The 13,276-nt window shown below is 49.9% G+C and overlaps 1 protein-coding gene across 1 annotated transcript in view; it reads right to left on the minus strand.

Moving 5' to 3' along the window:
• LOC129840246 (aryl hydrocarbon receptor-like) overlaps positions 1–13,276 on the minus strand; it is a 76,954-nt gene that overhangs the window by 32,235 nt on the left and 31,443 nt on the right. Inside the window, exons 4-5 of the mRNA XM_055907976.1 lie at positions 9,105–9,220; positions 2,335–2,424 (exon numbers count right to left, since the gene is read on the minus strand). Coding sequence (XP_055763951.1) covers positions 2,335–2,424; positions 9,105–9,220 — 206 coding nt within the window. The remainder of the gene's footprint in view (positions 1–2,334; positions 2,425–9,104; positions 9,221–13,276) is intronic.

Here is a 13,276-nt window from a genome sequence, read left to right on the forward strand (position 1 = left end):
ATTATTAAAAAATGGAAAGAATATGGCACCACAACAAACCTGCCAAGAGAGAACCGCCCACCGAAACTCACGGACCAGGCAAGGAGGGCATTAATCAGAGAGGCAACAAAGAGACCATAGATAACCCTGAAGGAGCTGCAAAGCTCCACAGCGGAGATTGGAGTATCTGTCCATAGGACCACTTTAAGTCGTACACTCCACAGAGCTGGGCTTTACAGAAGAGTGGCCAGAAAAAAGCCATTGCTTAAAGAAAAAAATAAGCAAACACATTTGGTGTTTGCCAAAAGGCATGTGGGAGACTCCCCAAACATATGAAAGAAGGTACTCTGGTCAGATGAGACTAAAATTTATCTTTTTGGCCATCAAGGAAAACGCTATGTCTGGGGCAAACCCAACACCTTTCATCATTCCGAGAACACCATCCCCACAGTGAAGCATGGTGGTGGCATCATCTTACTGTGGGGATGTTTTTCATATGGCAGGGACTGGGAAACCGGTCAGAATTGACGGAATGATGGATGGCGCTAAATACAGGGAAATTCTTGAGGGAAACCTGTTTCAGTCTTCCAGAGATTTGAGACTGGGATTGAGGTTCACCTTCCAGCAGGACAATGACCCTAAGGATACTGCTAAAGCAACCCTTGAGTGGTTTAAGGGAAAACATTTAAATGTCTTGGAATGGCCTAGTCAAAGCCCAGACCTCAATCCAATTGAGAATCTGTGTTATGACTTAAAGATTGCTGTACACCAGCGGAACCCATCCAACTTGAAGGAGCTGGAGCAGTTTTTCCTTGAATAACGGGCAAAAATCCCAGTGGCTAGATGTGCCAAGCTTATAGAGACATACCCCAAGAAACTTGCAACTGTAATTGCTGCAAAAGGTGGCTCTACAAAGTATTGACTTTGGGGGGGTGAATAGTTATGCACGCTCAAGTTTATCTGTTTTTGTATTTTATTTCTTGTTTGTTTCACAATAAAAAATATTTTGCATCTTCAAAGTGGTAGGCATGTTGTGTAAATCAAATGATACAAACCCCCCAAAAATCATTTTTAATTCCAGGTTGTAAGGCATCAAAATAGGAAAAATGCCAAGGGGGGTGAATACTTTCGCAAGCCATTGTACAGCAGTACTGCACATCACAGGAGGTTGGTGGCACCTTAATTGGGGAGAACGGGCTCGTGGTAATGGCTGGAGCGGACTTAAGGGTATCAAATACATTTGACGCCATTCCATTAGCTCCTTTCCAGCCATTCTTATGAGCCGTCCGCCCCTCAGCAGCCTCCAACTGATGACCGCAGAGAGAAAGAAAGCGAGAGCTAGCGGGCGAGAGAGCGAGAGAGAGAGAGAAAAGGAAAGAGAGAGAGAAGGAAAGAGAGAAAGAGGGCGCGAGAGAGAGCAAGAGAGAGAAGGAGAAAGAGAGAGAGAGAGCTTTAGGGGGTGTTAATAATTGCTAATACAGCTTATCCCAACTGTGTACGCAAGCATGGATGTTATCAAAAACTGATCCAACCTGAACAAATAAGGTTATTAGAGCAGTTAATCAGCTGGGGGTTAAATCAATTAAAGAAACGTAGGACAGACAGTATACATGCTTATAGAGGTCTGTGATTAAATATGCTATAGATCAGCTCTTATTAAATGACTAACCTGTGTTTGACCTCTCTGGACGGGGTTATCAAACTCTTATCCAGTGGAAATCCGGACTCAAGCAAGCTAAAGCGCTTAGCACAGAGCAGGGCTGGGTACCAGAGGGCAAGACTAGGGAACGGAGGGGGGCGGAGGTGGGGCAAAAGGGCAGGCAAGGACACGAGGCAGTGTTGGGGGAAGGTTGGCACTGTACAGTAGCACATTTGTTTTCACCTTCATTCTGGCTGCAACTGTTGGGGAAAAGAAGGGGGGCAGGACGCAGCGGTGTGTATTACAGGGCTCTCCAACCCTGTTCCTGGAGAGATACCCTCCTGTAGGTTTTCACTCGCAACCCAGTTGTAACTCACCAGCTTATCAACCAGCTAATGATTTGAATCTGGTGCGCTAGATTTTGTTTGCCACATAAACCTGTAGGACTATAGTTTTCAGTCAGTGTCCCAGCACTCCCTGGGTTGTTCCATAAATAGAATGAAGGCACAGTCATATTGTTGTCCAACTGGCTTGGCCTTGGCCAGGGTTGATCTAACCTCCTCCAGACTCCCTCTGCGCCATGCTGTGGCTCTGTATGCAGGCCCAATCCTCCTCTCTCTGTGCGTGTTTGAGCGGCAGTGTGTGTATGATGTATGGCGGGTACGGTGGTGTGTGTGTCAGTGGGTTTGAGTGGCTGATCAGCAGCAGAGACTTACTTGGTGGAATCCCAGGTAATCCTGAATGGTGTGAGAGGAGTAGAATATGATCCCCTCTGCAGTGATGACCAGGACAAAACCATTAAGGGCCTGAGGAGAGAGAACAAGTCACAACAGACAGGAAGTTAGGGAATGTCCCCTCACAGGGTACTGCTATCAAAGACGTTAGAGAGTGCAATTATTTTGGCTGGACAAAGAGGATATAGGGAAGATTGACGCAAATGAATAACAGCTTTCGAATGATCGTGTGTGGTATCCATCACGAGAAGACAGTGACAACCCATATTATAGTGATACATTTGTGCCATTTGGTGTGTTTTGTATTTGACTGCCAACACCAAGCATGTATAAAACAGCAGGACAGACAGATTCCTGAGGACAGGAGGTCGTTCAAACCTGGCCTATTCTGACAGACTCAACCGAGAGAGGGGGAAACGGAGGGTGGGAAACGAATGGGGGGAAACAGAGGGCAACAAAAAGAGAAACTGCAAACGGGGGCATGACACCACTTCAGGCCGTGGAGGACAGGAGAGGGGGAGGAGAGGAGGAGTGGTGAGGAGAGGAGGAGAGGCAAGCGGCCCCACTCTGAGGACGTGTCACACGAACACAAAGACAGGCTGGAGATGGGGAGGAAGAGGGGGAGGAGGAGAGACAGGGAGAAAGGAAGGATGGGGGGGGGTCACAGAACCATACAGAGTGTCTCACACTTTGCTATTCCATCTCCCCCCACAATGCTCAGGGGCAAAGGAGTCGTTCTGTCGCTCGGTTCGCTCTAGGTGTGTATACGTGCGTGGGTACACGTTCCCAAAACCAACCGACGGCACTACAGGGCAGCTGTCCTGACACTCACATCCTCTAATACTCCATCATATTCATTTCCAACACGTCAGCGACGAGAACCCCATTACACAATCTGCATTGGATGGAAACCATAGCCTCATAGCCTACCATACACGGTCCTTATCTTCATCACGTCCTTTTCTCATGGATGTCACCCAGAGAAACATGACCCAGATAATATCAGGTTGGATGATTCCATCCCTTTAGCAAGTGAATAGCTATTTGACTCAAGTTCTACCTGGCAGACCCAATATCATATTCCCCCCAGTTAGCGCTGTGTAGCGTACTACTTAGCTTTTGTCTTGGTAAGCCATAATGCACTCAAGGGCCACAAACTGCTTGTCCTGGCCTGCTTTTATTTCTGTCTTTAAACCCGAAGGCTCCTAGTCCTGTCTGAAACCCTGACATCCATGGGATCCCGAGGAGCCTCGCAGCTGCTGGCTCATATAGTTTCTACTTTATTATGCAGGCCTACGCTCTCTCAAAACATATCCAGAAAGCTGCCACCACCACTGCCACCCCGGGCCATCTATAAGTCCTTCCTTCTCTCCTCGGCAGCCTCCACTTCCTAGTTCTATCGCCGTGGCCCGACGCCCCCACACTGTACACAAACACACAGAAAGCAGAGCGGAGTTCAGGCTCTCTGTATAAATATTTAGATTCATCTGTCTAGCTGACGAACACACAGCCATCTCCCTGGGGGGGGGGGTCGGGGACATGGGCAGTCACCAAACATCTTGATCAAAAATGTCTTTTTCATATTTCATGGGGCTGTGGACATCATGCACTTGTCCAGGGTGAGAGAACGCTGCCTGCTGTAGCTGCAGCGGCAGACAGAACAAAACACAGAGTGGCACGGGATGTGAGAGGATGTGAGAGGATGGAGAGAGAGACAAGATCACGAGAGAGGAAGGAAGGATGAAGGGAGATAGAAAGAGAGAGGGATGGAGTAAGAGAGAGATTGAGAGAGCCTGTTCTAGTCGCCAACATGGCAGAGCTAGTTGTTTGTTTCCCCAGCCTGTATGTTATCTGGTCTGGATGTACGCCCCCTGACAGTGACAGCAAACACTGGAACAGACTGGCAAGCCAAACACTGGAACAGACTGGCAAGCCAAACACTGGAACAGACTGGCAGGCCAAACACTGGAACAGTATGGCAGGTCAAACACTGGAACAGACTGGCAGGGCAAACGCTGGAACAGACTGGCAGGGCAAACGCTGGAACAGACTGGCAGGCCAAACACTGGAACAGACTGGCAGGCCAGACACTGGAACAGACTGGCAGGCCAAACACTGGCACAGACTGGCAGGCCAAACACTGGAACAGACTGGCAAGCCAAACACTGGCACAGACTGGCAAGCCAAACACTGGAACAGACTGGCAAGCCAAACACTGGAACAGACTGGCAAGCCAAACACTGGAACAGACTGGCAGGCCAAACACTGGAACAGTATGGCAGGTCAAACACTGGAACAGACTGGCAGGGCAAACGCTGGAACAGACTGGCAGGGCAAACGCTGGAACAGACTGGCAGGCCAAACACTGGAACAGACTGGCAGGCCAGACACTGGAACAGACTGGCAGGCCAAACACTGGCACAGACTGGCAGGCCAAACACTGGAACAGACTGGCAAGCCAAACACTGGCACAGACTGGCAAGCCAAACACTGGAACAGACTGGCAAGCCAAACACTGGAACAGACTGGCAGGCCAAACACTGGAACAGACTGGCAAGCCAAACACTGGCACAGACTGGCAAGCCAAACACGGGAACAGACTGGCAAGCCAAACACTGGAACAGACTGGAACAGACTGGCAGGCCAAACACTGGAACAGACTGGCATGCCAAACACTGGCACAGACTGGCAAGCCAAACACTGGAACAGACTGGCAAGCCAAACACTGGAACAGACTGGCAAGCCAAACACTGGAACAGACTGGCAAGCCAAACACTGGAACAGACTGGCAGTCCAAACACTGGAACAGACTGGCAGGCCAAACACTGGAACAGACTGGCAAGCCAAACACTGGCACAGACTGGCAAGCCAAACACTGGAACAGACTGGCACAGACTGGCAGGCCAAACACTGGCACAGACTGGCAAGCCAAACACTGGAACAGACTGGCAGGCCAAACACTGGAACAGACTGGCACAGACTGGCAGGCCAAACACTGGCACAGACTTGCAGGCCAGGCGCTGGCACAGACTGGGAGGCCAGACCCTGGCACAGACTGGCAGACCAGACGCTGGCACAGACTGGCAGGCCAGACGCTGGCACAGACTGGCAGACCAGACGCTGGCACAGACTGGCAGACCAGACGCTGGCACAGACTGGCAGACCAGACGCTGGCACAGACTGGCAGGCCAGATGCTGGCACAGACTGGCAGACCAGACGCTGGCACAGACTGGCAGACCAGACGCTGGCACAGACTGGCAGACCAGACGCTGGCACAGACTGACAGGCAAGACGCTGGCACAGACTGGCAGGCAAGACGCTGGCACAGACTGGCAGGCCAGACGCTGGCACAGACTGGCAGGCAAGACACTGGCACAGACTGGCAGACCAGACACTGGCACAGACTGGCAGACCAGACGCTAGCACAGACTGGCAGACCAGACGCTGGCACAGACTGGCAGACCAGACGCTAGCACAGACTGGCAGACCAGACGCTGGCACAGACTGGCAGGCCAGACGCTGGCACAGACTGGCAGACCAGACGCTGGCACAGACTGGCAGTCCAGACACTGGCACAGACTGGCAGACCAGACGCTGGCACAGACTGGCAGACCAGACGCTGGCACAGACTGGCAGGCCAGACGCTGGCACAGACTGGCAGACCAGACGCTGGCACAGACTGGCAGACCAGACGCTGGCACAGACTGGCAGACCAGACGCTGGCACAGACTGGCAGACCAGACGCTGGCACAGACTGGCAGACCAGACGCTGGCACAGACTGGCAGACCAGACGCTGGCACAGACTGGCAGGCCAGACGCTGGCACAGACTGGCAGACCAGACGCTGGCACAGACTGGCAGACCAGACGCTGGCACAGACTGGCAGGCCAGACACTGGCACAGCCTGGCAGACCAGGCACTGGCACAGACTGGCAGGCCAGACGCTGGCACAGACTGGCAGGACAGACGCTGGCACAGACTGGCAGACCAGGCACTGGCACAGACTGGCAGACCAGACGCTGGCACAGACTGGCAGACCAGACGCTGGCACAGACTGGCAGGCCAGAGGGAACACACAAGGGTTTATTCCTTTTTTGTACAATCAGTTGTTTTCTTTTTGGTATGTACAGATATTGATTCATGCATTCATGTCTCCCATGCCTTTAGTGAACTTCAAATGCTTTATATTTTGATCCACTGAAAAGGTAAACTGAATGACGTGGACTAAAAAAAGGTAAAGTACATTAGGCTATATGGAGAATATCAAATAATACCTTTCTGCTCTCATTTTACCGCCCTTTTCAATAATGCATGTCCTCACAGTCACTCTATAATTCATGGCCAAGTGTCTGAAATGGAACATAGCAAGACAGCCAGCCCTGGTCAAAAATAGCCTCTCCTCTCCTCTGCTTCCCCCATCCTTTCTCCTCCCTTTCTCTTTCCGGCCCTCTCAACACCAATGTCATGAATAAGGACCTCGCCTTCATTTAGCATCTCTCTCACTCTCTCTCTCTCTTTCCCCCTCTCTCTCCATTTACTATTCTTTCCCTCTCAAATACAATATTTCCCTCCCTCCCTCCGTAGCTCAGCCTGTCTTAAGAGATTCTGTGTTGACTGTTCTGGCACGGTGGGATTCTGCATGATGGCACAACAGTGGGGGCTGTAGATGAATCAGATCACATCTCCCCTGACTGAACATCCAGCACAGAGCAGGGCAGAATATAGAGCACTGTCCCTTTAAAGGACAATTCCACTCAAAAACGACATTTTGGTTTTTGTTTCATTAGTTAACTGTTGATACAGTCCCAAAGATCAGGGCAGAATAGTGCACTGTCCCTTTAAGTGCAGGGCCAAATAGGCCCCTGTAAGTGCGGGACAGAATAGAGCATTGTCTCTTTAAGAACTGGGGGATGAATGATGGCACCAAAGTAGGCTATGGCATGGGCATTGAATGTTTTCCCATGTAACTTTTGTAGCTACTCTAAATGAGTCCAAACGAATCAGCTGGTCTCAGCAGGCCTGGTACAACCTTTTCTTCTAGGCTGAGATCCTGTTAAGGAAAGAGCCCAGTCTGCCAAAAACCATCAAGGAGGGTGGTCAGCATGTTAGCGAAAGGTATCTCTCATCCTGTGGGTGGTCTCTCTCTCTCTGACAATCTCAAAATGCAGCAAGTCTGTTTGTTAAAACCAGCAGTACTTAATTTTCCCCCATAGAAATAGAATTACAACACTATCATTATATATATCTATACTTGTGGTGCGCTCCCGCTACAAGACAGACTTTCCATGTCTGCCGTGTTGTGCCTGCTGTGTGTGAGAGCCCTGCAGTCCCCTCTCTCACCTGCCTCTCTGTCAAGGCTCTTACTGTGCCTGCCTGGGAAAGATTTCTATCGAAGCACTGCTAACTTAACTGAGCTACGCTTCAGCCAGACAGCTCTCTCTCTCTCTCTCTCTCTCTCTCTCTCTCTCTCTCTCTCTAGGCTCTCTCTCTCTAGGCTCTCTCTCTCTAGGCTCTCTCTCGCCAGGCTCTCTTTCGCCAGGCTCTCTCTCTCTCCAGGCTCTCTCTCTCTCTCTCTCTCTCTCTCTCTCTCTCTCTCTCCAGGCTCTCTCTCTCTCTCTCTCCAGGCTCTCTCTCTCTCTCTCTCTCTCTCTTTCCAGACTCTCTCTCTCTCTCCAGACTCTCTCTCTCTCTCCAGACTCTCTCTCTCTCTCCAGACTCTCTCTCTCTCTCCAGACTCTCTCTCTCTCTCCAGGCTCTCTCTCTCTCTCCAGGCTCTCTCTCTCTCTCCAGGCTCTCTCTCTCTCTCCAGGCTCTCTCTCTCTCTCTCTCTCTCTCTCTCTCTCTCTCTCTCTCTCTCTCTCTCTCTCTCTCTCTCTCTCTCTCTCTCTCTCTCTCTCTCTCTCTCTCTCTCTCTCTCTCTCTCTCTCTCTCTCTCTCTCGCCAGGCTCTCTTTCGCCAGGCTCTCTCTCTCTCCAGGCTCTCTCTCTCTCTCTCTCTCTCCAGGCTCTCTCTCTCTCTCTCTCTCTCTCTCTCTCTCTCTCTCTCTCTCTCTCTCTCTCTCTCTCTTTCTCTCTCTCCAGACTCTCTCTCTCTCTCCAGACTCTCTCTCTCTCTCCAGGCTCTCTCTCTCTCCAGGCTCTCTCTCTCTCTCTCTCTCTCTCCAGGCTCTCTCTCTCTCCAGTCTCTCTCTCCCTCTCTCTCTCTCCAAGCTCTTGGCATGCTTAAGGGACAGAACAGAAGCCCAGGAAGTTTGGGGAAATGCTAAGACATGTAGCGATGCCCTGTGGCAGGCAGGCAGGCAGGCAGCGTGCTCTATAAAAACCAGGCCTGATCTGAAGCGAGACACGCTAGATGAGATGAGCTTCACAGAGTGAGTAGTCTTCTTATGTCTTCTGGTCAGTTTGGAGTAGAGAGGAGTAGACCAGATGTGCCTGGGCTGCAGGTGGTGGTGTGTGTATAGATGTGTGTGTGTGTGTGTGTGTGTGTGTGTGTGTGTGTGTGTGTGTGTGTGTGTGTGTGTGTGTGTGTGTGTGTGTGTGTGTGTCTAGGTGAATGTGTGTGTGTGGAAAGATAGATCATAGTATTCCTTGACATAATGAGTGGCCATATGGAACATTCTGATGCAATGATTTGAACATATTTTGATACAGTGACAGTGCACAGAATGTACGGTGTAGTGCAGACGCCAGCTGGGGTGTCACACTGCTTGTCTTGTGTGTGTGTGCCCTGCACCTGGAGCCTGACCACCAACCTGCAAAAGGAGTTCACCCTCGGGCATCCAGCCATCCACCAATCCTGTTGTCTTGCTGTTGTCATGGTTACCACCGTTGGCCTTCAACCCCTTGCAAGCGTGGGTCTTCAGGGCAACTATCGAGTGAGAGAGAAACCGGGAGAGGGAGATGGAGAGAGGGGAAAGAAAGGGAGAGAGAAGAGAGAGGGCTGAAGTCTTTGGAATAATGTTTACAGAGAACTGCTGTGAATGTCAGAATGCTTTATAACACACAGGCATGACAGGCCCCTAGCTCATTAACAATTCATTAAACACCATTTCTGAAAAGGCTCATTCATATGACTCGCAAACAACAAACGCCATCCACCGCCACAAATACGAAACCGATCATATGGCATTGATAATCAAAACTTGAAACAGTTTAAAGGGGGCTTAAAGGCTGATGTCGGTTCTGTCAGCGTTCCAGGTTTTCCCAGCAGGCATTGTGGGGTGCTTTCTTTAGCTTAGTCTAGTGCATGCTGCTGTCTATTCTGGCTCTCTGGAGCTGTGCTAATGGCTCATGTCTGCTCTGACTGAACCCATGTTAGTCTCAAGTACTACTGATGTGTTTGCAACTGCTCATTATGAGAGGAGGATGATCCAGTGAGGCAGACACCGTTGGCCTGGACAGAAGGAGGAGAAGACCATGGAGGGGACAGAAGGAGGAGAGGACCATGGAGGGGACAGAAGGAGGAGAAGACCATGGAGGGGACGGAGGGAGGAGAAGACCATGGAGGGGATAGAGGGAGGAGAAGACCATGGAGGGGATAGGGGGAGAAGAAGACGATGGAGGGGATAGAGGGAGGAGAAGACCATGGAGGGGATAGAGGGAGGAGAAGACGATGGAGGGGATAGGGGGAGGAGAACACCATGGAGGGGATAGGGGGAGGAGAATGGAGGGGATAGAGGGAGGAGAATGGAGGGGATAGGGGGAGGAGAAGATCATGGAGGGGATAGGGGGAGGAGAAGACCATGGAGGGGATAGAGGGAGGAGAATGGAGGGGATAGGGGGAGGAGAAGACCATGGAGGGATAGGGGGAGGAGAAGACCATGGAGGGGATAGAGGGAGGAGAATGGAGGGGATAGGGGGAGGAGAAGACCATGGAGGGATAGGGGGAGGAGAAGACCATGGAGGGGATAGAGGGAGGAGAAGACCATGGAGGGGATAGGGGGAGAAGAAGACGATGGAGGGGATAGAGGGAGGAGAAGATCATGGAGGGGATAGGGGGAGGAGAAGACCATGGAGGGGATAGGGGGAGAAGAAGACGATGGAAGGGATAGAGGGAGGAGAAGATCATGGAGGGGATAGGGGGAGGAGAAGACCATGGAGGGGATAGAGGGAGAAGAAGACCATGGAGGGGATAGGGGGAGAAGAAGACCATGGAGGGGATAGAGGGAGGAGAATGGAGGGGATAGAGGGAGGAGAAGACCATGGAGGGGATAGAGGGAGGAGAAGATCATGGAGGGGATAGGGGGAGAAGAAGACCATGGAGGGGATAGGGGGAGGAGAATGGAGGGGATAGAGGGAGGAGAATGGAGGGGATAGGGGGAGGAGAAGACCATGGAGGGGATAGAGGGATGATAATTGAGGGGATAGGAGGAGGAGAAGACCATGGAGGGGATAGAGGGAGGAGAATTGAGGGGATAGGGGGAGGAGAAGACCATGGAGGGGATAGAGGGATGATAATTGAGGGGATAGGAGGAGGAGAAGACCATGAAGGGGATAGAGGGAGGAGAATTGAGGGGATAGGGGGAGGAGAAGACCATGGAGGGGATAGAGGGAGGATAATTGAGGGGATAGAGGGAGGAGAAGACCATGGAGGGGATAGAGGGAGGAGAAGACCATGAAGGGGATAGAGGGAGGAGAATGGAGGGGATAGGGGAAGGAGAAGACCATGGAGGGGATAGAGGGAGGAGAAGACCATGGAGGGGATAGGGGGAGGAGAAGACCATGAAGGGGATAGAGGGAGGAGAATTGAGGGGATAGAGGGAGGAGAAGACCATGGAGGGGATAGAGGGAGGAGAAGACCATGAAGGGGATAGAGGGAGGAGAATGGAGGGGATAGGGGGAGGAGAAGACCATGGAGGGGATAGAGGGAGGAGAAGACCATGGAGGGGATAGGGGGAGGAGAAGACCATGGAGGGGATAGAGCAGGGGTGTCAAACTCATTTCGCATCGTGGGCCACATACGGCCTAGGGAGATGTCAAGTGGGCCGGACCATTAAAATTATACCATACTCTGCTATAAATAACCAAAATATCATGTCTTTCCTTTGTTTTGGTGTAAAGAAGCACAAGAACATTAGGAAAATATTGAAATTTAATGAACTATCCTTTTACAAAACATTTCATGAAACACCTCATATTTCCTTAGACAAATGTGCAATTTACTTTTATCATTCACAAATATGCATTGCAACTGATCCCACTGATTGTACAAAGGCACAAAACTTTAATTGGTACTGAAAAATATAGTAATGCACTTTAAGATTAAATGAGACTTTTAAAGAAAGGAATTTTTAAACCACTTACACATACGCATATAAAATCTAAATGTAATCCCTGCGTACACCTTACAAACTAAGGAGAGTGATTTTAAATGTGTAATGAAGAAAGTGTTCGCCTGTCCTGTAAATCTGTAAACTTCATACATGAAACATACATACACATACAATACATACTGAAAATTTATGGAGTTGTATGAACAGTAGAATTCCATCACACAACTTTTGTTTTGAAGCTGCTGACTAACATTAAAGTGCACATTTTTTAAATCACCACAGTAAGGATTCATCTTCACAGAGCTGTATTCTTTCAATGCAAACAGTATCTAAGGCAGCATTTTAAAGGTGTTAGTCTAGTCTGGACTTGTATTTGTTCCTGAAACTTGGCATCTTTTGGCCTGTACAAGTGCATCAACACCAGGTGTCATGTCCTGACTAGCTGTCACTTTCAGAATGTCATTTAAGTGCTTGTTTGTGAGCCTTGAACGCATTTTTGTTTTATTGATATTCATCACTGAGAAAATTTGTTCACAAAGGTAGGTTGTCCCAAACATGCACAAAATTTTAGCAGCCAGGGCTGTTAATTTGGTGTACCCTGGTAGTAGATACTGATAAAATCTGTCCAGACCTACAGAGGCAAATTTGCCCTTCAAATCTGCATCACACTGCAAATCAATTATCTCTAGCTGAATTTCGACCGGCAGATCAGAAGCTTTAACTGTGAAAGGTGAGCGAAAAACTGAAAATTCTGTCTCAAGTTCACCAAATACCTGAAAACGTTTCTCAAACTCCCCCAGTAGTCCTGCAATTTTGTCTTTGTACCGTTTCATGTCCGCATCAGGTCTGGTCACACACACATCTCTCAGACAGGGGAAATGAGCAGGGTTGCCATTTGCCAGTTGCATCTCCCACAAAGTCAGCTTCAACTTAAATGCATGTATGTTGTCAGAAAACTGTGTGACAACTTTTTTGCGGCCTTGCAACATTTTGTTCAGATTGTTCAAGTGTTCAGTAATATCAACCAAGAATGCAAGGTCCCGTAGCCATTCCTGAGATTGTAATTCCAACACCGGTTTTCCTTTTTTCTCCATGAACTGTCCGATTTCCTCTCGTAGATCAAAGAAATGCCTCAGCACAGCGCCTCGGCTTAACCATCTCACTTCAGTGTGGTATGGCAGGCTGTGGGTAATGTTGCTGTCGCTGAGAAGTTTGTCAAACTGACGATGGTTCAGACCTCTGGACCGGATGAAATTTACAGTGCGAACAACCACCTCCATGACGTGGTCCATTTTCAGCGACTTGCAACACAATGCCTCCTGGTGCAAAATACAGTGAAATGTCCAGAAACGATCTCCTCCATTAAGGGCTTGTACTTTGTCTTTGAACTTTGTCGCGACACCTGCTTTCTTTCCGACCATGGATGGCGCGCCGTCTGTAGCCAGGCTGACAGCGCGGGACCAGTCCACTCCAACTCTGTCCAATGCAGCAACGACAGAGACGAAAATGTCCTCGGCTGTTGTGGTGTCCATCATTGGCACCAACTCAAGAAACTCTTCAGTAACAGTCAATGTCTCATCAACTCCTCGAATAAATATGGCCAGTTGGGCCACGTCTGTGATGTCAGTGCTCTCGTCAATTGCCACGGAAAA

The sequence above is a fragment of the Salvelinus fontinalis genome, chromosome 41 (assembly GCF_029448725.1).
Source record: "Salvelinus fontinalis isolate EN_2023a chromosome 41, ASM2944872v1, whole genome shotgun sequence".
In the NCBI taxonomy this organism is placed as follows: Eukaryota; Metazoa; Chordata; class Actinopteri; order Salmoniformes; family Salmonidae; genus Salvelinus; species Salvelinus fontinalis.